Consider the following 20,189-nt stretch of genomic DNA (forward strand, 5'->3'; position numbering starts at 1 on the left):
GTCTGGCATGTCCCAGCAGCACGGCAATGGCAGGCAGGGCTCAACCCAGGGCACTGCCATGGCCTCACCTCAAGGCTTTCTGGGCATGAATGGTGCAAAGAGGGTGCTGCCAGCCTCCTGGGGTGTCCTCTCAGGGCTGGAGGCTTTGCTTAGGTAAGGCTGGATGAGGAGTGCCTCTGCTCCACTCCCCTAGGGACGTGTCACCTGCTGCCACCTGCCTCCCTTGTGCTCTGTCACACTGTCTGGAGCAGCATTTGGGCTGGAAGTGCTTTAGGGGTGGCTGGAGGTGCAAGAGGTGCTGGGGGCTGGGCCTTCCCCGCTGTGGGGGTAGCAGGGCTCTCCCTCCCATGGGGCTCTGGGCTCCCTCTCTCCTTCTCTTCTCTCTCAGCACTCCACGCTGTCCCGCAAGTTCGTGGAGGTGATGTCTGAGTACAACGCCACGCAGACCGACTACCGGGAGCGCTGCAAGGGCAGGATCCAGAGGCAGCTGGAGATCAGTGAGTAAACCTGGAGTGGGAACACAGCTGGGCTGTGGGTGCTGTGGGGCTCTGATGGATCAGAGCTGCTCCTGCAGCTGGGCAGAGCTTCCTGGGAAAACCTGGGATGCGCTGGAGCTTATGAGAATGTCTGGGACAAGGCTTCTGTGGGAGATGGACATGGGATGGTACCTGGAGTTTCAGTGGCAAAATACATCCAAAAATGCTGCAGAGAGAGCACAGGAATCACAGGGAGAGGAATTTCTTCCATGTTTGCAGCTAGTTTTTAATTCAGAGAAGCTCCTGGGAATTCCTGGTTCCTGTGTGTGCTTTGTCCTTCCTCTGGGTGCTCTTCTTCATGGATGAACTAAGCTAAACATGAAGACAGAGAAGGGAATTCTTGAGATGGGAGCATTGCCTGCTCCTGTTGGTCTCCCTTGCACAGGAAGAACAGGAGCCTCAGTGCTGCCCCAGGCACCTCCCTGGGCCCAGGACCTGATGGCTCTTAGCAGCAGTAATGTTGTCTGGCCAAGGGTGGACCCCAGGTGACACCTCTGAGGCTGGTGACACCTCACCCAGGTGACACTACTGTGGCACTGAGATCTCAGAGTCATCCAGAGCCCATCACTTAGGAGAAGTCTGAGTCCTGTCTGGGTCTCCTTTTGGTTCTTCTGGGCAGTCAGTGATACCTGGATAGTTTAGAGCAATAAGGTCATCTCCCAGCAAAGAACCATGTAATTAGGGGAATAAGTAAGGGGGAAGTCAGGGCATGCAGAGATTAAAAGAGATTTCTGTAAATAATTTCACTGTCAGACGTGTTGTAGGGTTTGTGCTCAGAATGGAAGGATATGAACTTGGTCCTTTTATTTTCCTGACAACCAAATGGATGTTTTTCTTTCCTCCAACAACTCATCATGAATAATGACAGGAGATCTGTGAGTCAGAGTAATGTCCTTGGTGGTCACCTGTGGGAATGTGCTTCATGGATGTGGGAATTTGGGTGCTGAGGGATGTGGGAATTTCTGTGAAGGGCTGGAAGGAGACATAGCTGTGCAAGCCTTAATCTTTGTTCAGATCAGTCTTTCTGATGTCTAATACTAACAAGGCTGGATGGGAAGGCTGACTGACACGAGGTCCAACAAGATCTTGCCAGTTTGCTGTAAAGCAGGATGTGTCACTGCTCCAGCTGCCTGACTCATCCATCAGCCAGCATCACCCTGCAGTTGACAGCCAAGGAGTGGCTTGTCATGTGAGCAGGAATTTAAGGTACCCCTGTGCCTCCCTCTGAGAGAGGAGGTTTGGAAGGAGTCAGCCATGTCTTTGATTGGATACAGACCTGAAAGAAGTCTTCCTCTTGTTTTCCTACTGGATTTTGGGAGGGCTCTGCTGGTCTGCTTAAATTCTGTCACTGGGCCACTGACTGCTCAGAGATGGGCACATCAACAGGAGAGATTGTAAATTTATGCTGGTTGGTCCCTTGTTCTCCCTGGGAGCAGGGCAGTGTCAGCCCAGGGTGAGGAGCCAACAGGCAAGAAAGGGATGTCGTGGGTTATCCTTGGTGGGAGTGGTGCTGTGTCACCCTAAAACATGGGGACACAGGGGCCTCCTGGCTGACCTGTGTTGTGTCGTTGCAGCTGGCAGAACCACCACCAGCGAGGAGCTGGAGGACATGCTGGAGAGCGGCAACCCAGCCATCTTCTCCTCTGGGGTAAGCACTGGCACAAGGTGCAGCTGAGCCAGCCCAGGGGATGGGCTGGTGGATGTGCTGCCACAGTGGCCTCAGTATGGGAGTGATGAACACGGCTCATGTAGGAGCCTAGGGGCTCAGGTCTGGCCTGAGGATGCTGTTGGAGCAGAGCCTGCATCCCAGCATCCTGCTGCTAACTGCCTGGCTTGGGGTGCTTGGAGGGGCTCTGTAGCTCCTGCTCATCCCTCTGTTGGTGCCCCCAGCCCCAGCACTGGAGCTGATGTTGAGCATGGTGCTCAGTGGCCTTGTTTTCTTTGCAGATCATCATGGATTCAAACATCACCAAGCAGGCATTGAATGAGATTGAGACACGGCATAGTGAGATCATCAAACTGGAGAACAGCATCCGAGAGCTGCACGACATGTTCATGGACATGGCCATGCTGGTGGAGAGCCAGGTGGGGAAATAGTGCAGCCCAGGGGCTCACCTGGGGGGGTTGGAGGGTGAAGAGGCTCCCTGCAGTGGGTGGGGAGGCTGGAGAACAGTGCTCCCCTGCCTGGGTGGGTGCTGAGAGGAAAAACCACGTCTAGAACCAGTATGGCTCCCAGTGGGGCTGAGCTGGGCTTCCCAGGGCTGGAGCCACCCACCCGGCACCCCAGAGCCAGGGTGCTGCATGCATGCAGTGGGAAGTTCTGAAGGGGCTCTGAAGGAGGGCAGTGGGTGTCTGCCATGCAGGGGGAGATTTCTTCATCTTCCCTGGAGCACCAGGCCCAGGTGGGTGAGCTCGGGGTGCCCTCTGGGCTGTGCTGCCAGCCCATGGCGCCAGTCCCTCCAGCCAGGGGTGTGCTCCTGTGTCTTTGCTCACCCCCCTTCTTGCCCGCCATGCTGCCATGGCCCGAGGAGACGTCGGTGGCAGGTAAAGGCCTGCAGGTAAAGGCCCGTGGTGCTGCATGCTCTGCACTGCATGGCTGCTCCTGCATGATGGCTCCTGCATGGCTGCTGCTGGTGTGGTGCTGGGATGGCCAGTGGCAGGATGGCAAGGGTCAATGGGGCACAGAGGTGTTGGTGCCCTGTCCTGTCTGCTGTGGGGAACATATGTAGGGAAATATTGATTCTCTGCCCCGCTCTAAGGGCTGGATAGTGCCAGCACCCTTGTCCTGGGGGTGAGAAGCTCGGAGCTGCTGGTACTGGGAGCAGAGGGGTGCTGGGCAGGCAGCAGGGCTGGCAGCTCTGCACTGCCCCAGGCGTGGCGCAGGCAGGAAGAAGCAGCAGCTTTAGGCAAGAAAGGGAGCAGCTGGTGGGGTTCAGTGCTCAGCACCCCTGGGCCTCAAGGCTTGTCCTCCCTGTGCTCTCCAGCACTAGTTTGAGAAATGGGCATTGTAGAGCTGCCAGCTATGAGCCCATGGCTCTGTGGCACCAGTTCCCTCCCTGCCATGCAGGAGGACACAGGGGTTCAAACCTCCCACTCCTGCCAACCCTGTCCAGCTGCTGCAGGATTTGGCTGTTTCCCTACCCGGTCAGGATGGGGCCAGAGGAGGTGAACAAGGCTGGAGAAGCTCACCCCAGCCTGTGTCCCCACACCCACAGGAGCCCCCACCCCCAGCCTGTACCTGAAGCAGGGGCAGAGCAGGGCAGGGGTTCCTGCAGGGCCCTGCAATCCCAACTGGCCTCCCTCTGGACCCTCTTGCTTTCAGCATGGTGCTTGTGCAGTTTGGAGCAGTGGTCCCTGCATGTACATGATTTCGTGAGCATCCCACGTGGTGCTGTCTTCGCTCCCTGCCATGCCTCCGGTTTCAGCAGCACGTGGTGTGGTGCTGGTGTAGATCCTGTTGTGGCTTTGATGTCACCTGAGATATTGGATAGGTCTGCCAGGACTGGGCTGGGAACTTCTTGTCCCTCACCGTTGCTTGTCTCCCTGCTGGGATGTGCACAGAGATCCTTTGAGATGGGGTGTGCAGTGCAGAGGTCACACCCCAGGGAACACCCAGTGACACAGGCAGCTGATGGTGCCTCTCTCCATGCAGGGCTGCTGGGCAGGGCAGCATCCCCCCGGAGCCAGGGAGCAGCAGAGCAGGAAGGAGCTCACATCTGCATGCACGGGGGCGCGTGGGCTGTGTCCTCCCTCTGCAGGGAGAAATGATTGACCGCATCGAGTACAACGTGGAGCACTCGGTGGACTATGTGGAGCGGGCTGTGTCTGACACCAAAAAAGCCGTGAAGTACCAGAGCAAAGCCAGACGGGTGAGTCACAACTCTGGCTGGGGCCCATTTGCCCCTGCCTGCACTGCCGACACCTCCATCCCAGGGGCAGGGCCCTGCTGGCACCCTGCCTGCCCCTCCACCTGCCCCAGGCAGCCTGGCACAGCTTTGCAGGTGCCTGGGGACCACATTACCACACACCACTCAGAGCAGCCCAGGTCCTGAGGGTTGCACAGCTGATGTAAAGCTCCCAGCACACACTGTGAAAGCTGACAATGAGCCATAGGGCAGGAGTGCTGCTTGTGGGCAGGAAAAGGGACAAGATGGATCCCCTGGACCAGGCATGCTGTGAGAGCCATGTCCCTTACAAAAAAAAGTAGGGGAAGGTCATGGTGCAGCTTAGACCCTGAGCACAGTGCCAGCTGCCTGTCCCACTCCCAACACCTAGTCCTGTGTTAGCTTGGGGACCCGAGGGCCACCAGCTCAGCTCTACCAACCGAGGGCTGAAGCAGGAGCAGGGGTGCCCATCCCTGCCCAGGACTGCCAGAGCCCTGCTGGCTCCCGAGGTGCTGCTCAGAGCCCACCAATGGGCAAAGGGGAACCGGGCAGACTGCTGCTCTGAGCTCCTGGGTCCATCCTGCCTTAACACTCACCCTGCCCTCTCCCCTCTCTCCCTACTGCTGCTGGGACACCTGAGCAGAAGAAGATCATGATCATAATCTGCTGTGTGATCCTGGGCATCGTCATCGCCTCCACCTTCGGCGGTATTTTCGGCTAGACTCACCCCACAGGACTGTTTGTGTGCGATGGATGGAGCCACGCGTGCCATGGGGCTGCAGCCACACCGGAGCAACCCACGCAGCCCCGGAGCCTCCCAGCAGCATTTCAGTTTCTAATGCATGGTTGTTTGTGACGCTGTGTGTGCGGTGCGGTGCGTCTGTGTGGAGGGAGCTCCGGCCCCGGGGCACAGGCAGGGGGCAGGGGATGGTGATGGGCGCAAGGGGGACCCGAGGGGGGAACCCGAGCTTTCATCACTGCTCCAGGCTGGGTGGCTGGCTAGGACCAGGTGGGGGAGAGAAGTGCCCTTGGGCACTGCTGCTCCTCCAGTAGTGGGCAGTGTGTGTTAGTGAGAGCTGAGGAGGAGGAGGGACTGATGATGGGTGTTAGGGGTCCTTGGGAGTATGGTACCCAGTCAACCTCCCCAGCTTGCCCATCACCTTGAACGCTCATGTCTGTCAGCCGCATCTGTGTTTGCAAACACCTTTCCCTGGGCTGCTTCTCTCCAGAGCCCTTCCCCAGGGCTGTGCTCTGCCCAGCCCTGCCTGGCTGGTGGGGCTCCATCCCTGTCACTCCGCCGGTGGCAGGGCTGTCCCCTCCCCACATGGGCCCTCACCTCAGTAGGGTGCCAAGGGCTGGATGTGCCACTGCAGTTGGTGGGTGCTTGATGGAATAGCGTGGAATAAGGAGCTGCTGCTTGGGGCCATGACAGTTGCCTGGAGATCAGGAACAGGCCACTGCTGTTCCTGGATGCTGGCCTGACAGGGCAGGATGGCATGGGTAGTATAAGGCCAGTGAATTTCACTGGCTGCTCACCCTGCACCACAGCGTCATCGCTGTGCTCTCAGCCCTGGCACACGGTGGTCTTGGCTCCTGTTGCCCACAGGCCTGGATTCTGCCTGCTCGAGTTTGGGGCTGTTGCTGATGTCCACAGCCCATGGCAGCACTCTCCTGCAAGCAGGGCTGCTCCAGCCATGCTTTTCCATACCCACGGCTGGGGGTTGGAAGCAGTTGGGCTTTTCCTGTTGTGGTCCCAGGAGCAGCCTTGCTGCATCCAGCCCCCTGCAAGAGAGGAGTAGCAGCCTTCCTCCTCCTGTATCCAACCTGCTCCTGAACAGGCCAGTGCCTGACTGCCTGTTTGCCACCTCCTGGCACCCTGCTGCTCCTGGCACAGTGCCCTTCTGCCCAGCCATCCAGTGAGGCACCTGCTCTCAGTGTGGTGCTGTGGGACAACCTGGGTGCCCTGTGCTCTCTGCTGTGCCCATGACATGGATGCAGCTGCTGTGGGGTCCAAGCCTGCTGGCAGCTCAGGGGTGTCAGGCTGCCACTGCCTGTTTCCTTCAGGCTGGGGACAGGGTTCTGCCCTCACCTTCCTCTGGAGACCCCAGGGCTCTGACTGGCCCGTGCACATGCCAAAGCGCCACAGAGAAGTCCCAGGGTAGGCCAGGCTCACTGCCACACTGGGACAAGGGTTGGCTGTCAGCCCAGGTTCTGGTAGCAAAGGGTAGAAAAGGGACACTTGATGGCAGCCAGTATTCCAGCCTCGGGCAGCGTCACCTCCCAGTTCCCACCAGCAGCAGGGCAGTGCTGCTCCACAAGGTGGCAGGGTGCTGTGGCTCAGGCACTGGCTGTGTGGGGTGTGTGGTGCCCCTGGGTGCAGGGGAAAGGCATTGGCTGAAGCCACAGAGTGCTGCCTCCCCCATGGCCAGCCCTGCCCAGCAGCAGCTGACACTGCTCCTTCTCTACCACTGTCACCCAAGGACCCCCAGTTAGCCCTTTGTTGCATGCAGCTGCCCTTGGGAAGTGGGTCCAGCCTGGTTCCCCACACTGCACAGTCCAAGCCCCTCAGGGTGTGGCCATGGGAACATCCCAGACCAGAGCCCCCTTCTTTCACAGTCCTCCAACCAGTGTGAGCTCCAGCACTGCAGCCTGTGTGCACTGAAGGGCTTGGGGCAACAGGACCATGCAGGCAGGGGCAGGAGGCAGGCAAGGACAGGGTTTCTGCTTCAGGGGGACATGTCTGGCTGCAGGAAAAGGGAGTGGCCATGATCCTGTCCCTCAGCAGCTCCCTGCCTCTGCCATCCATGCTCTCTCTGCCAGGCCAGCAAGAGCCCTGGGGCCCCTCCAGGAAGCAATAACACTGGGCAGGCAGGAAAACCTTCCTCCCAGGCTCCTGCCCTGCAGCCATGCCTACTGCTAGCACAAGGTGACTTTTTTTTCTTCCAAGCAGCTGCTTTAGTGGCACAAGCTCACCTGACATCAGGGCTGTGGCATCCCTGTGGCCCAAGGCCAGGAACAGCACCGGGGGGGATTCTTGGCCCTTGCTCCTTGTTGGCACCACCACTGCCAGCAGCCCCCCAGCAGCAGGAGTCAGATGGGGCCAGCCAGGGCTGCTGGCACTTTGCTGGAATCCTGTGGGCAGCAGCGGTGCTGGGCTCTGAGGCAAGGAAGATGTCTCCAGGCTGCCACTGCTGCCCCACAGGCAGGCTCACACTGTCCTCGCTGTGAGGGGAGGGTGTTTTGGTGCAATAATTACCCCTGCACTACAGGAAGCCCCATTGAGTTCCTTTTTACCTACCTGTCGTTGCATGTACAGACCAAATCACCAAGTGTGGTTGTGCTTTGGGAAGACATTTTGCCTTTTCTTTCCAGCCCCCCAACCTCCACCTGCTTGTCCTTTGGGTTCCACCACCTCTGTTCCAAGTGCCACCTGCCCTCCCCATGCCGGGAGCGTGTCGATGCAGTATTCCACGAGCAGTGTGGGGCACGCACAGCTTGCACTCGAACTGGGGATTGGTTTTTTTTGTAATTAATGTACTTGAAGGCTTTCCGAGCCCCCCGTGGAGTTCTACTGTTGCTGTACTGTGAGCTAAGTGTCCTTGTTTTCTATGTGGATCTTGACCCTGGCTTGCTCTGTCTCACTGGGCTGGATGACACTATATGTTGCCTCTCTTCTCCTTCCCTCTTTTCCTCCCTGCTAGCATCCCTTTCTTCTCCCAAGGCTTTGGGTGCAAAACAGCTTCCCATTTTGTGGAATTTTTATGTAGAATAAACATTTGTAACTGTACAGCTCTGCGTGGCACTTCTCCTTGTTTCAAGGGAAGGGAAAAGGTGACAGGGGGTCCAGTCAGCCCCAGCACCCTGGAAGCACGAAAGCAAACAGGGTAGGCTTGGTGCCAAGCAGCCACAGGAGCAAATGGCTGCTGGAATAACACTTGTGCCAGGAGGAACTTTGTCCTCATGGATCTACACCTTGACAGTGTGAATCCTGTGCAGGCAGAGGGGAAGCTGGCAGGAAATGAGGTTCCATATTCCCACCTCAGTACCAAGGGCAGGATGCAGGAGACCAGCAAACACTTCCAACTCTTTGACTCTTTAGTGAGGAGCTGAATATCACGTCCTGGCTTACCCAGAGCTCAGCTGGCTCACTGCACTTGGGAAGGTAAGTGATGGCACTGCAGACACCCAAGTGGCCAGAGCACTGTCTGCACCTTCACCAGGGAAACAGGGCTGGAAATTTTGCTGTTTGGCAGCACCTGAGCCAGTTTGCACCTTCAAGAGCCGCAACCACCAGTCCCAGCAAGTCCTCAGGCATGGAGTGCCACCTGTGCCATCCACAGGAGGCTCGCTGGAGGCACCACATGCCACCTTCCACGCCAGCAGTGTCCAGAGCAATTCAGAAGTGAGGACGGCGCTTCCGACCTGTGTATTTCGTGTCTGCTCGCACCTCCCTGTGGGAAAAGCAGAGAACAGCTCACCACCACCCACAGATCACCCTGGGAGGGGAAGGGAGCAGGTTTGTGGCAGAAGTTTGGACAGGTGACAGCAGGCCAAGCAGCCTCTGAGGCAGGACTCAGCTGAACTCACTTGCCCTGGCGGCGTCTGCGCTCCTTCTTCTCCAGGATCCAATCCCGGCTTTTCTTCACCGACTTGCCCTTGACATTTCTGAACCGTGTCCTGTGGGGAAAGTGAACAGCAGCTGGGGAGGAACTGAGGTGTGAGGCACATTTCTCTGCCCTGGAGGATTGCCACCCACAACAGGGTCACAGAAGTAGCATGTTTCCCTCCTACCACCCCTGGACAAGAGGCTCAGCCAGGACTGGAGCAGGTGGCCAAACTCCAGACACACTGGAGAAGAAGGTTCATTCCAGCTCTGGCTTGGAGCTGAGGGATCCTGACCTATGAACTCCAGCAGCCCAGCACACCCCCATGCCATAGCCCATGTCACACCAGCAGCATGCCATGCTCTGGGATCTCAGATACAGGCTCAGGTACAACCACCTTCCCCTTGTCTGCTCTACTCCAAACGAGGCAGACAAAGTCAGGCTTCCTAAAAAGTTCCCAGCTCTGCTATTGACCTCCAAGACCAGACACCCCTTAGACTAAGTGAGCAGAGAACAGCAATGTAAGAGGCCGGAAAACATGGCAGCCACAAGCTCCTGGCAGCCATGACAACTTTCCTCTGGCTTTTGTTCTCTGTCTCTCCCACTGGCTGCAAGAGGGGCTCCTCCCTGCACCACTGCTGTGGGAAGAGACCTGGTCAGGAGGAACAACAGAACACCAAGACTCAGGCACAGCAGCCTGCCTCCATGCCTCCATCATGAGCCCTGTAAACATTCCCACTCCCAGACTGCTGGCCCCAGCTGGAGAGCCCAGAGCTGGACAGAAAGCACAGCTGATTGACTGCTCAGGTGCAGCTCTACAGTAAACACCTACAGCTCTATGGAAGAGCCTTGGGAACTAACCAGTTTTGTTCCCTGTGCCCAGGCTCTTGGGAAAGTAAAGCAGTTCTCTCCTGGGCTGCTAAGAGTCCTCCCTGTCCTTCCCTTCCAATTGCTTCTCACACAGCAGCACTGTGGTCCCCAGTAAAACCCAGCCCACAAAGCCTGCCACTCCTTCTTGGGGAGAACCTGTAGCTTCACCCCCACACAATACCTCTCATTGGTGAACTTTGCCTGGTGCTGCTCTTCATTGGCACACTCGGTACCAAGGCCCTGGAAAGCAAAATCGGGAAGGTGTGTTCTCCTCTGGACCAGGCACAGCTATTAGTCAGCCCATCAAAACTTCACCCCATCAAAACTAAGGGGAATGCAGGGATATGCACAGGGAAGGACCAGAGAAGGAACAAACTGATCTTCCAGAAATCATGGCAAAAAAGCAGATGTCAGAGGAATGATTTTACACTGAAAGAGGGCAGGGTTAGACTGGATATTGGAAGAAATTCTTCCCTTGGAGGGTGGTTGGCACAGGCTGCCCAGAGAAGCTGTGGCTGCCCCATCCCTTGAAGTTTTCAAGGCTAGGTTGGACAGGGCTTGGAGCAACCAAGATGGGAGGGGATTGGAACAAGATGAGCTTTAAGGTCCCTTCCAACCCAAACCAGTCTGTGATTCTATGAGAGCAGGGCTTGGTGACTGGCAGAAAATGTATAAATGAAGTCACATCTGCATGCACAGAGCTGTTTGGCTCCCACACTGCCCACAGCTCTTTCACATCACCCAGCAGCCAGGACAGCAGCTCTGCTGCCTCAGGGAGGTCCTCACCTTTGGTAACGTGCCAGATGTCCCAACAAAGAGACAGAGGAAGAACCTGAAAGAACAAGAATAAGGAGCATGAAGCTGGGATTCAGCATGTGAGTCTCAGTCCCGGGCCAAGACTGAGATGGTTTATAATAGAGTCAGATCTAAGCTATAACCTCTGTCCAGGATTGTATAATGGGAGAGAGAACAGCTCAGAGTCAGGAAAAAAAAAATCACTGCTAAACCCAGGCCTCACCCCAAACACACAGAGATCCAGCACTCACTTCTTGGCTTTGGCGCTGTTGGGGTAATCAACCACCATTCCCCCTGTAAATCCAGCTCTCATGGCTTGGGCTGTGATGAGCTCGAGCTGGGAAAAGCAGCAAGTACAAAAGTTAATTAGCAGTCATCCCCCAGGAAGGCCCAAGAGACCTCTGGGAGGACCAGAGCCGACTGGGCATTCCCAAGATGGATTGTTCCTCCTCCTGCTAAGCTCTGCACCTATCTCCTAGTTCTGCAGTACCATCCAGACCCCAATTCCCTGCCTTTGTTGGTTCTCCCTGCTCCTCAGTCTAGCCTGGGTTAGCTGGCACAGCAGACTAGGAGAGGGATACTGGGCTGGATTTTCCAGACCTCACGAGTTACAGTGCAGTGCTGATGACTACAGCCAGTCTTCAAACCCAGATTCACACCACATCCCACCACTTTAATTTAAAAGATTAAAGATTGATTGTTCCTGTTGTTTCATAGATTGTTCAGTCTGAGACAATCTATGAAACAACAGGAATTGCACAGGTGCATTGGGTCTGACTGAGGTAAAGCTCACAGCCCTTCCAGTGCTGTGCTTTGTATTAGTGGCTGGGAGAGTGTTGATAACAGAGCAGTGTTTTGGCTACTGCTGAGCAGTGCTGTCCCTCTGACATTCCTTCCCCCATCAAAGGGATGGCAGTGAGCAAGATCCTGAGAGGGGACACAGCCAGGCCAGCTGACCCAAACCTACCAAAGGGATATTCCCATACCATATGATGTCAGCTCAGATATATAAGCTAAGAGGGAGAGGAGGAAGTGTGAGCATTCATGAGCTTTCAATGTTTGCCTTCTGGAGCAACCATTACAAGCTCTGCTTCCCAAGAAATGCCCGAACATCGCTGCTAATGGGAAGTGGAGATTGACTTTTTTTCCTTTAGCTTTTGCATATGCAAATCTCTGGTTATTCCTTTTCTTTTGCTGTAATAAAACTGCTTCATCTCACCCTGCTGGCTGTTCTCCATCTTACTCTCTCCCCTGTCCCAGAGGGAAAGGGAGTAATAGAACAACTTAGTGGGCACCCAGCACCCAGCCAGGGTCAACCTGCTACAACAGGGTATCTTCCTTACAGGTTATTTTTTGGGGCTCTTGAAGAGCTTTACAGCTGGCAGCCAGGACAGACACAGACTTGATGTGTAAGATGATGCATTCAGAGCCCCAACCAGCACATGGTTTCTCTGCTTGTACCCCTTCCCAACTGACTGACAGGTGGTACCTGCTCCGAGTTCTCAGGGTACAGCTGCAGCACAGCTCGGGATCCTCGGGCCTGTGGGAAATAAAGCTGGTCACACCCCTGTCTCAGTGCAGGTAATCCCTCTGGTCACCCATCCCAGGCCCAGACACAAGCTCTCTCCTCCCCAAAACCTCTGGGAGAAGGCTCCCAGAAGAGCTGCTCAGCTCACAGAGCCAGCGAGGCACAGGGGGAACACCAGGGATCACAGAATCATGGAAAAGTTTGGAAAAGACCACCAAGACCATCAAGTCCAACCTTGATGAGAAGCAGCACCAGGCAGGAAGGTAGGCAGTGGGTGCTCCTGCCAGTCCTGCTTCAGAGCAGCATTTATTTAAAACAACCTGCCTTGAAGTATCTCACTAAAGAGCACCAGCAAAGACGTAAGAGCAGCAGAACCTGGCTGGGAAAGGGTGGCACTTACCAGAGCAGTGTAAAGAGTGGAGAAGAATCTGTAGAGGCGTTTTGGGGGACTGTGTGACTTCTTGTCAGCATTACAGAGCCACTGCACTGCGGAAATACTAAGGAGGAAAATAAGATCCATAGGACACTGAGTCATTGGTTCCTTTACAGAGCCTGCCACCTCCCTTTCAGCTGAATTCCACCACTAAGCATGTGCTGGGCCTCAGGGAAATTAATAATTTCCTCTGTGTAGCTTTGCCTTCTGTTTTGCAGTTACACAAACTCCTCTGGAGACTCACTATGCCAAAGCTCAACAAGGAGCGTAAGTTAAAGGACAAAAGCATTGCCAAGCATCCCCTTTAGTCCAAGTGCTCAAGTCACAAAATGACAGAATGGTTTGGGTTGGAAGGGACCTTAATGCTCAGCTTGTTCCAATCCCTGCCATGGGCAGGAACAACTCCCACTAGACAAGGTTATTCTAAGCTCTGTCCAGCCTGGCCTTGGACACTTCCAGGGATGGGGCAGCCACAGCTGCTCTGGGCACCCTGTGCCAGAGCCTCACTATCCTCACAGGGAAGAATTTCTTCTGTATATCTCACCTAAATTTCCCCCCTTTCAGCTTGAACACATTACTCCTAGTCCAACTATGACAGCTCCTGATGAGAGTTCAAGAGCTCAGCTGTGTCCCTTGCCTGGCCAAGCAGGTTTTTCCAAAGAGCAATCTAAACCAGCTTTTGGCTCAGCAATGGACAGTTCCTGCTTCTTCCCAGCACCTTCCTGAGCTGTTCTCTAAGCAGAAAAGACCTTCTGTCCCCTTCATCCCACAACCAACCATCAAATCCTTGATCCAGGCACTGACTATTCTAAGCAGTACTACACATTTTGTTCTCCTTTGTGCAGGTCTCAGCTACCCTGACAACATCCCCACTTTATTTTATTTTCTTCAGCAAAATTCCTAGCTCATCAACACAAAAGGACAAGCATCACTTGGGAAACAGCTATCACAAGCCGCTTCTACCATCCAGAATTTTGGAGGTTTGTCCTGGAGTGATGGAGCCAAGTTGCACAGAGCAAAGAGAGTGGCTGACACCTGTGATTCACCAGATGTGCACTATGTGTACCTGCAGTTCTGTGGGGCATCAAGAGAGCTCAGTTACACACATAGACTCACCTGATACAGCCATCAAATGTGCCAGGCCTGAAGGGAATGCCATGACCCACATCTGCAAGGAGAAGGTCTCCTTCCACCTCCCTCTCCACGGCCACATCTGCACAGAACAGAGCACAGCTCAGGCAAACAGCTCCCACCTTTGGGGCCCCTAAGGCGACCTGGGGGTCTCAGGGGAGGTTGTGCTCACCCAGCATAGCACGGCTGATGTCCATGCCAATCCAGTAGTGACCCTCTTCTGATATGTAATCCCCACTCAGCCCTGAGCCACAGCTGGAGGGGAGGAAGGAGGAAAGCACTGGGATCACGGGGCTGCTCTGAGGATACTGCTGGCCAGACACAACCAACGTTACAGCAGCCTGTCCCTCTTCTTCAGCCCAAAGGGACACCGGCGCTGTGGGACCTGGCTGCCCCCTTGCCCTGTGCAACCCTCCAGCCCCAGATGCCCCTGTGCCACAGAACCGGGCAGAGCCACGCTCACCCCACGTCCAGGAGGAGGCATGGACGGTCCTCGGGCAGCCCCAGCAGCTCCACAGCACGCTCCGACATCTGCGACTGGATCTCCACCACACGGGAGCTGAGGCACAGGCAGGGCGTGGGTGACGGGCAGCAACCCCACCGCGACATCCCTGCCAGATGTGAACCCGCAGCGCCTCTCGGCAGGGCCTGGCCATCCCTTCCCCTCACGGAGGATCTGCCCATCCCTTCCCCTCACGGTGCATCTGCCCATCCCTTCCCCTCACGGAGGATCTGCCCATCCCTTCCCCTCACGGAGGATCTGCCCATCCCTTCCCCTCACGGAGGATCTGACCGAGCTCTCCCCTGCACTCCCCGCCCCAGCCCGCCGCTACCACACGCCAGGGCCGAACCCCGCCGGCCTCACGACAGGGCCCCCGCCACTCTCCCAGGACCCAGGACCGCCCCCCCGTCCCCGGTGCGCCCTCCCGGTGCAGCCCCATGACGAGACCCCTCTCCGCGCCGCAGCGCTCGGCCCGCCGTACTTCTGTGTGTATTTCCGCGCCTCGGTCTCATCGTAGAACTGTAAGGAGAGAGCAGCGGGGCGGTGAGGCGCGGGACGCCCCGGAGCGATCCCCCCGGAGGAGTTCCGTTGCCCTCCGTCCCGCTCACCAGCTCGGGCGGCCCGCGGTGCTCCGGCCGGCGGCCGCTGCCCGCCATGCTGCCGCCGCGTGACGTCACTGCCCGCCGACCGTGCCGCCGCGTGACGTCACCGCCCGCCCGGCCACGGATCGGCACACGTCATTTTCCCGCGCCGCCCCCGGTGCTGCGGGCGTCGCTGGCCGCGCTCGGGATGGCGGCGGGCGGACGGTGAGGCCCCATGGAGCCGGCGGCGCTCGGCCGGCTGCGGCGCCTCCTCCCCGCCGCCCCGCGGCCCGGCTGCGCCCCGCCGCCGTCCCGGGCCGCGCAGACGGGTGGCGCCGGAGCCCCGCGGCCTCGCCGCGACCTCTACGAGGTGCTGGGCGTCCCGTCCACGGCGACGGCGGCGCAGATCAAGACGGCGTACTACGAGCAGTCGTTCCGGTACCACCCCGACCGCAACGCCGGCAGCGCGGCCGCCGCCGCTCGCTTCGCCGCCGTCAGCGAGGCCTACCGGGTGCTGGGCAGCGCCGCGCTGCGCCGCAAGTACGACCGCGGGCTGCTGAGCGCCGAGGAGCTGCGCGACGCTCCCCGGCCCGCCGGCCGCCCGGCCGCCGCTGCCCCGCCGCCGCCCCGCGCCCCCTCCCACCGCCCCGGGCCCGTCCCGCCGCCCTTCGACTTCGACGCCTTCTACCGGGCGCACTACGGGGAGCAGCTGCAGCGGGAGCAGCTCCTGAGGGCGCGGCGGGAGCAGCTGCGCCTCCGGCGGGAGGAGGCTGCGGCACAGGGACGGCTCAGGGCCCTTTCCGATCTCTCGATAGGGCTCTTCTTCGTCCTGGGCATTGCCATCCTCTACAGCCTTAAGTGACAGGCCCCGGGGCGCCTGCCCAGCTCCACAGTGTCACCAGGGGCTTGGCAGCGGGCTGGCAGTGCGCCCTCACCCACCGTTGGCTGACAGCCTGTATGTGCTGCTCGGGCTGTGACACTTCACTCTGCCGTGTGACCTTCAGGAACGGTGTATGACCAGCAGGCTCCATGGGCTGTGACCTGCCCCCTCTGTCAGCAGGACCTTCAGACACAGAGTGCCCCTGGCTGGCACGGGATGTGACCTCTGGATACCCTCTGTGCTCTCTGGCCCACAGGCCAGGCTGTGCTGTGCCACCAGCATGACCTTGCAGAGGTGGTGCTGAAACTCTGCAGGCTCTGATGTGCCCCCTCAGCCAATACCACCTGCAGACACCGTGCCTGACAAGTGAACACGGTTCCTGGACACTGGACTGGGATGTGTCCCCTCTTTTGGCACAGCTGTGTGACCTTGGTGTGCCCAGGTGCCTGTTGTGAGCCGCAGCAGAGATTAAAGGCTGTCGGAGGTGTGTGTGTGCTGTGTGTGTTCAGGGCTGTGCTCACTCATGCTCAGGTGTGGCTCTGGTTTCTGCTGATCCCAGACCTGCCACCTCTGTGCTGTCACACCTGCTGGTCCTGCATCTCTGGGGAAGCTTTCAGAATGTTCAGAATGTCCAAACTGCATCACCCTGCTCAGGGTGGCGAGTATGGAAGTTTTAGCTTCATACTTGAAAAGTGAAACCCAAGCCCATAGTGGCTCATGTCCTGGTCAGTGTGTGACATTGCCTGGAGGTGCAGGCAAAACACCTTGGTGTCTGAAGTCCTCTGTCCTGTCTAGGGCCTGCCAGGACCTTTACACTCTGAGGCTTTTGGCCATGGTGCACCTATGAGCACTGAGTGCTATTCCCTGTGTTTTACATATGTCTGAGCATAATTTGCACAAGTGTATTTGCCTATTTAAATACTGAAGTGTTTTAAGAGCTAAAGATTGTGTTTCTCAGAAGCTCCTCTCTCTCCTTGGCTGAAGGATCACCTGTGCTATGCTGCTGCTACCTGGAGGGAGAGAAGCTTCATGGAAAAGTGTGCCAAAGACTCTGTGTGCCACTGGGTTTGCTGTCAGTGGAGGGTGCAGGAGCCCAACCCTTGTTACCTCATAACCCAGACCCTGGGTTGTGTTTTGTCCCAGCACAAGAATGTTAAAAACTAATGTCCTGTGTTTTCCACTGTGGAGTTCTGTGATCCTGATCAGAGCCTGAGGCAGTGGCAAGGCAGGGACCACTGAGTCTGCTGCTTGTGCAGGCTTGCCCTCTGGCTGGTCTCGAAAGCCTTGTGCCACTTCCAGCTGCACATTAGAGGCTGCTCCATGCTTGGAGTAAATTCAGCCCAGAGGCAGAGAGTGAGCTTTCCAGGATCCTCATTGGCTGCCAGTCTATCCCTTTACCTGGGATTACAGTGCTGAAATGTCGTTGTGGGAGAAGCAAGAGGCTGGTGGTCACTGGTTGCAGAGGGAAAGTCTCTGGAGTTGTGGCTCTGGAACTTGGTGATACATTTTCATGCTCATTTTCACTCTGTAAACCAAATCACTCAAAAGATCTGAGGTAGCTTTTTTGGCAGAATTTGGCAGGAAACATTACTTTCCAGGCTGGAAAAGCTGGTGATGTCCATGGGAAGCAGTGGGCACTAGGGAGTGCTTCTCTAGCTCCTTCCCAAACAGGTGGTTTGGGCAATTCCTGCTACTCGTTCTTCCTCTTCCTCCTCAGGTCTCCATGATGTATCTTGAAGATTAAAGACATCCAGCCATAAACTGGTGGCAAAATGACACATCTTGCTTTTGGTGGGCCTGGGTGGTATATATTCCTTGCACTTGCTGGAAAACTGGGGTGGGGGACAGGCAGGCATTTCACATCCTGGCTTCAGCCAGTGAAGAAGAGGATGGGGAGAGGGTTTCTGTTTCCCTTACTGGGAAAGGTGGGCATGCAGCCTGCAGTCAGCAGGGCAAGGTGGCCTCTCTGGATCACCGTGGCCTTCCCTGCTGCTGCTGGATGTCCTGTTGTGTGCTGCCTGACACCCGGGGGTAGCTGTGCCCTGGTGACATCCCTGTGCCCTGCTGCATGGTCAGAGGAGAGTGCCCTAAAACTCTCCAGTGTCACCTTTGCCCTAGTCAGGCCTGACTGCTCCTCTGCTCTGGGAAGGATTTCAGGAGCTTGGGCAGAAAGAGGCTGGAGCTGGTCCAGACTGCCTGCCAGCTCCTAGCATGCCATGGTTCTGCATCTTTTTCTCCTTGTGTCAACAGTGGCATGGCATTCTTGTCGTTCACCAGTTGTTTCCCTGATGGAGAGGTGCCAGGAGCATCTGGTTTTCATGCTGCTTTCCTTTAGCCAGGTGAGCACAGCCTGTGCAAATGCCAGGGGCTGATGGTGACAGGAGTGTGAGGTGGCAGGACTCTGAGGGTTGGAAGATCAGCAGAGGGTGAAGCTCAGTAATTCCCTGAGGCCTTGACTGTGTTACACCTCGGGAACCAGGGTGTTGCTTGGCAATACTGACACACAGAGGGTTGTTCCTGTGAGAACTGGAGCCCACCTTCCTGCAAGGCAGCCATTGGCAGGGGGCATGGCAGGGAACAGCTTCCACTCCCAGGTCCTGCAGGCTTTTCCTCCTTTGAGGGTGTTTCCAGTCCCTACAACAGAGCTCTGACAGACTGCAGTAGCAGCTGTCCACAGCCCCTCCTGCCTGTGCCCTTGTGGGGGAGGTGAGGTGGCAGTTTCAGCTGGGGACATCACCGTGAGCATCCTGAGGCCTTTGCTGGGAGGACTGTGATGTTCACAGTAGGGATTTCTTCCTCCTCAATCTCAAGCCCACAGGGGCCATTTTTACACATTTTCTAGTACATCCTACCCCTCACTTCCTCGCTCTGCAGCTCCACATTTCACCTGCCTGCAAGTGATGTGTTGTATCCATGCTGGATGCTTGTCCTTGTCTTACCCCCAGCACTGGGTTTTGCCACTTCTGTGTCATCAAAAGGAACTGTCTGCCTCAGCTATCACCCCCATGCTGATTCATCCAGTCCTGGACTGCTCTACCCTACACCTTCATCCCTGGCTGATTCTGGGTTCTTTGGTGTCACTCATTCCCACTCTTGAATCCCTGACAACAGACATCAAAGCGAAGCACCTAAATCTGAGTAGTTAACATCCACTTGGTAATTCGATGCTGTGACAAACTAAGGAAATCTAAGGCTCCAGGGAAGCTTAGACAAGCTGGATGAAGCCTGACAGCCCCAGTGCTGAGACTTTGCAAGCTCAGTACCAACCCCACTCCCCACTCCTATCCCAGCCCCTTCTCGTGGGCTGATGTCCCCATAACTGCAGGTTTGGGGTGCTGAGCTGTTTCCATCAGCTGGTGGGTGCTGCACCCTGAGGGTGTGGGGTCTCAGTGCCTCACCAGGGCCTCCCTCCTCCTGGAGTAGCTGGCCTGCTCTTTGGCAGGGAAGGGGTTAAACCCGGCTGCTGGCCGATCTTGGTGCCAGCTGGGCTGGGGACATAAGGGACAGGAACATGAGGACATGAGGGACAGGAACAGGGAGCTGCAGGCTGGGGGAGCAGAGTCCTGAGCAGCAGTCAGGGGTGACCATCAGCCTCTGTCCCCAAAAGGGGCTGGTGTGGCAGGGATGGGACTGAAGGGGCAGTCCCTGGAGCAGCCCCAGCCTCACCTGTGTGGGCACAACTCTGCTCCCCAGTGCTGCTGCTGGTGCCTCTGCCCTCCCAGGGAAGGGCTGCTACAGCTGGCTGCACCCAAGGATGGGGAGCAGCTCCCCCTCCCTTCAGCAGCATCCCCTGCGGCCACTCCTTGGTTAATAGAGTTAATTGTTAATAACCTCCCTCAACAGCCCTGCTGCCTGTCCCTGTGGCCCCAGCTGGGGCACCCTGGTACTCCCTTCCTGCGTGGCTCCAGTCCGGATTTGTACCCCTTTTGCCCCCCACTGCCTGGGGGTTGTGGCTCAGGGGGTTTCCCAGGGAGGTGGGGAGAACTCCTCCCAGCTCTTCTGGCCCTCCTGGGCTGGGGGCTGCTGCCTATCCAGCCTGGCTTTCACAGTAACAGGGCTGGGGGCACCCCCAGCTCCCTGCCCACGTTTGGCTGCACACCAGCTGGCAGAGGGGCTGGGCTGGGCCCAGGCTGCTGCCTGCCCCAGCAGAAATGAATGCAGGTGCACATCCCGTGGCATCCCGTGGCATCCCGTGGCAACCCCTCCTCCTCCTCCCCGGGGTGAGCAGGAGCACCTTTACCCTCCTTGACTTCATTCTGCAGGGCAGGGACAGGCAGGGAGAGCCGCTGTGCAGGGAGGAGGGGCAGAGGGTGTCACCCTGTTCTGCCTCTGAGCCAGTGTCCCTGTCAGCCCTGTGCAGAACCTTGTCCCCAGTCCCAGCTGGCCTATGAAGAGCCTGGAGCTGCCAGTGGCAGTGGGCAGGCAGATACCCCTCAATCTCCAGG

At 57.2% G+C, this 20,189-nt stretch overlaps 3 protein-coding genes and 1 non-coding gene across 6 annotated transcripts in view; 2 read left to right on the top strand and 2 right to left on the bottom strand.

The window, feature by feature from the left end:
* STX1A (syntaxin 1A) overlaps window positions 1–8,207 on the top strand; it is a 57,575-nt gene extending 49,368 nt beyond the window's left edge. Inside the window, exons 6-10 of one of the 2 annotated variants that reach the window (XR_014855835.1) lie at window positions 389–497; window positions 2,111–2,184; window positions 2,484–2,621; window positions 4,189–4,405; window positions 5,064–8,207. Coding sequence is in view for 1 of the 2 variants with exons in the window: in XM_085078733.1 (XP_084934859.1) it covers window positions 389–497; window positions 2,111–2,184; window positions 2,484–2,621; window positions 4,295–4,405; window positions 5,064–5,141 (510 nt within the window). In the remaining variant the exon portion in view is untranslated. The remainder of the gene's footprint in view (window positions 1–388; window positions 498–2,110; window positions 2,185–2,483; window positions 2,622–4,188; window positions 4,406–5,063) is intronic. The other variant, XM_085078733.1, reaches the window with a different exon arrangement.
* A 290-nt stretch (window positions 8,208–8,497) lies between these two features.
* BUD23 (BUD23 rRNA methyltransferase and ribosome maturation factor) lies at window positions 8,498–15,033 on the bottom strand. 2 transcript variants are annotated; one of them, XM_085078734.1, is made up of 12 exons: window positions 14,892–15,033; window positions 14,765–14,802; window positions 14,245–14,340; window positions 13,954–14,036; window positions 13,767–13,863; window positions 12,618–12,714; window positions 12,179–12,229; window positions 10,941–11,026; window positions 10,681–10,726; window positions 10,076–10,134; window positions 9,008–9,097; window positions 8,498–8,871 (listed from the first exon to the last, which is right to left on the bottom strand). In XM_085078734.1, the coding sequence occupies exons 1-12, from the start codon at window positions 14,937–14,939 to the stop codon at window positions 8,817–8,819; spliced, it is 846 nt and encodes a 281-aa protein (XP_084934860.1). In that variant the 5' UTR covers window positions 14,940–15,033; the 3' UTR covers window positions 8,498–8,816. The 2 variants fall into 2 exon arrangements, with proteins under 2 accessions (XP_084934860.1, XP_084934861.1); XM_085078735.1 differs by having other exon boundaries at window positions 13,954–14,089; window positions 14,892–14,986.
* Window positions 9,542–9,677, bottom strand: LOC146428978 (small Cajal body-specific RNA 20). Its single transcript, XR_014855892.1, has one exon.
* A 66-nt stretch (window positions 15,034–15,099) lies between the features above and the next one.
* Window positions 15,100–17,505, top strand: DNAJC30 (DnaJ heat shock protein family (Hsp40) member C30). Its single transcript, XM_085078736.1, has one exon. It carries the CDS (start codon window positions 15,100–15,102, stop codon window positions 15,724–15,726), a length of 627 nt encoding a protein of 208 aa, XP_084934862.1. The 3' UTR covers window positions 15,727–17,505.
* Window positions 17,506–20,189: the final 2,684 nt, after the last annotated feature.

This window comes from Lichenostomus cassidix, chromosome 19 (genome assembly GCF_008360975.1).
Source record: "Lichenostomus cassidix isolate B80296 chromosome 19, HeHo_3.0, whole genome shotgun sequence".
Classification (NCBI taxonomy): domain Eukaryota; kingdom Metazoa; phylum Chordata; class Aves; order Passeriformes; family Meliphagidae; genus Lichenostomus; species Lichenostomus cassidix.

Excerpts from the sequence above, each read along its gene's own strand:
- DNAJC30 (XM_085078736.1), top strand. The coding sequence starts at position 15,100 with ATGGAGCCGGCGGCGCTCGGCCGGCTGCGGCGCCTCCTCCCCGCCGCC.
- BUD23 (XM_085078734.1), bottom strand. The coding sequence starts at position 14,939 with ATGGCGGGCAGCGGCCGCCGGCCGGAGCACCGCGGGCCGCCCGAGCTG. Across the intron at positions 12,230-12,617 it reads CCACTCTTTACACTGCTCTG|GCCCGAGGATCCCGAGCTGT; the intron begins GTAAGTGCCACC and ends TATTTCCCACAG. Across the intron at positions 8,872-9,007 it reads CGCAGACGCCGCCAGGGCAA|GGAGGTGCGAGCAGACACGA; the intron begins GTGAGTTCAGCT and ends CTTTTCCCACAG.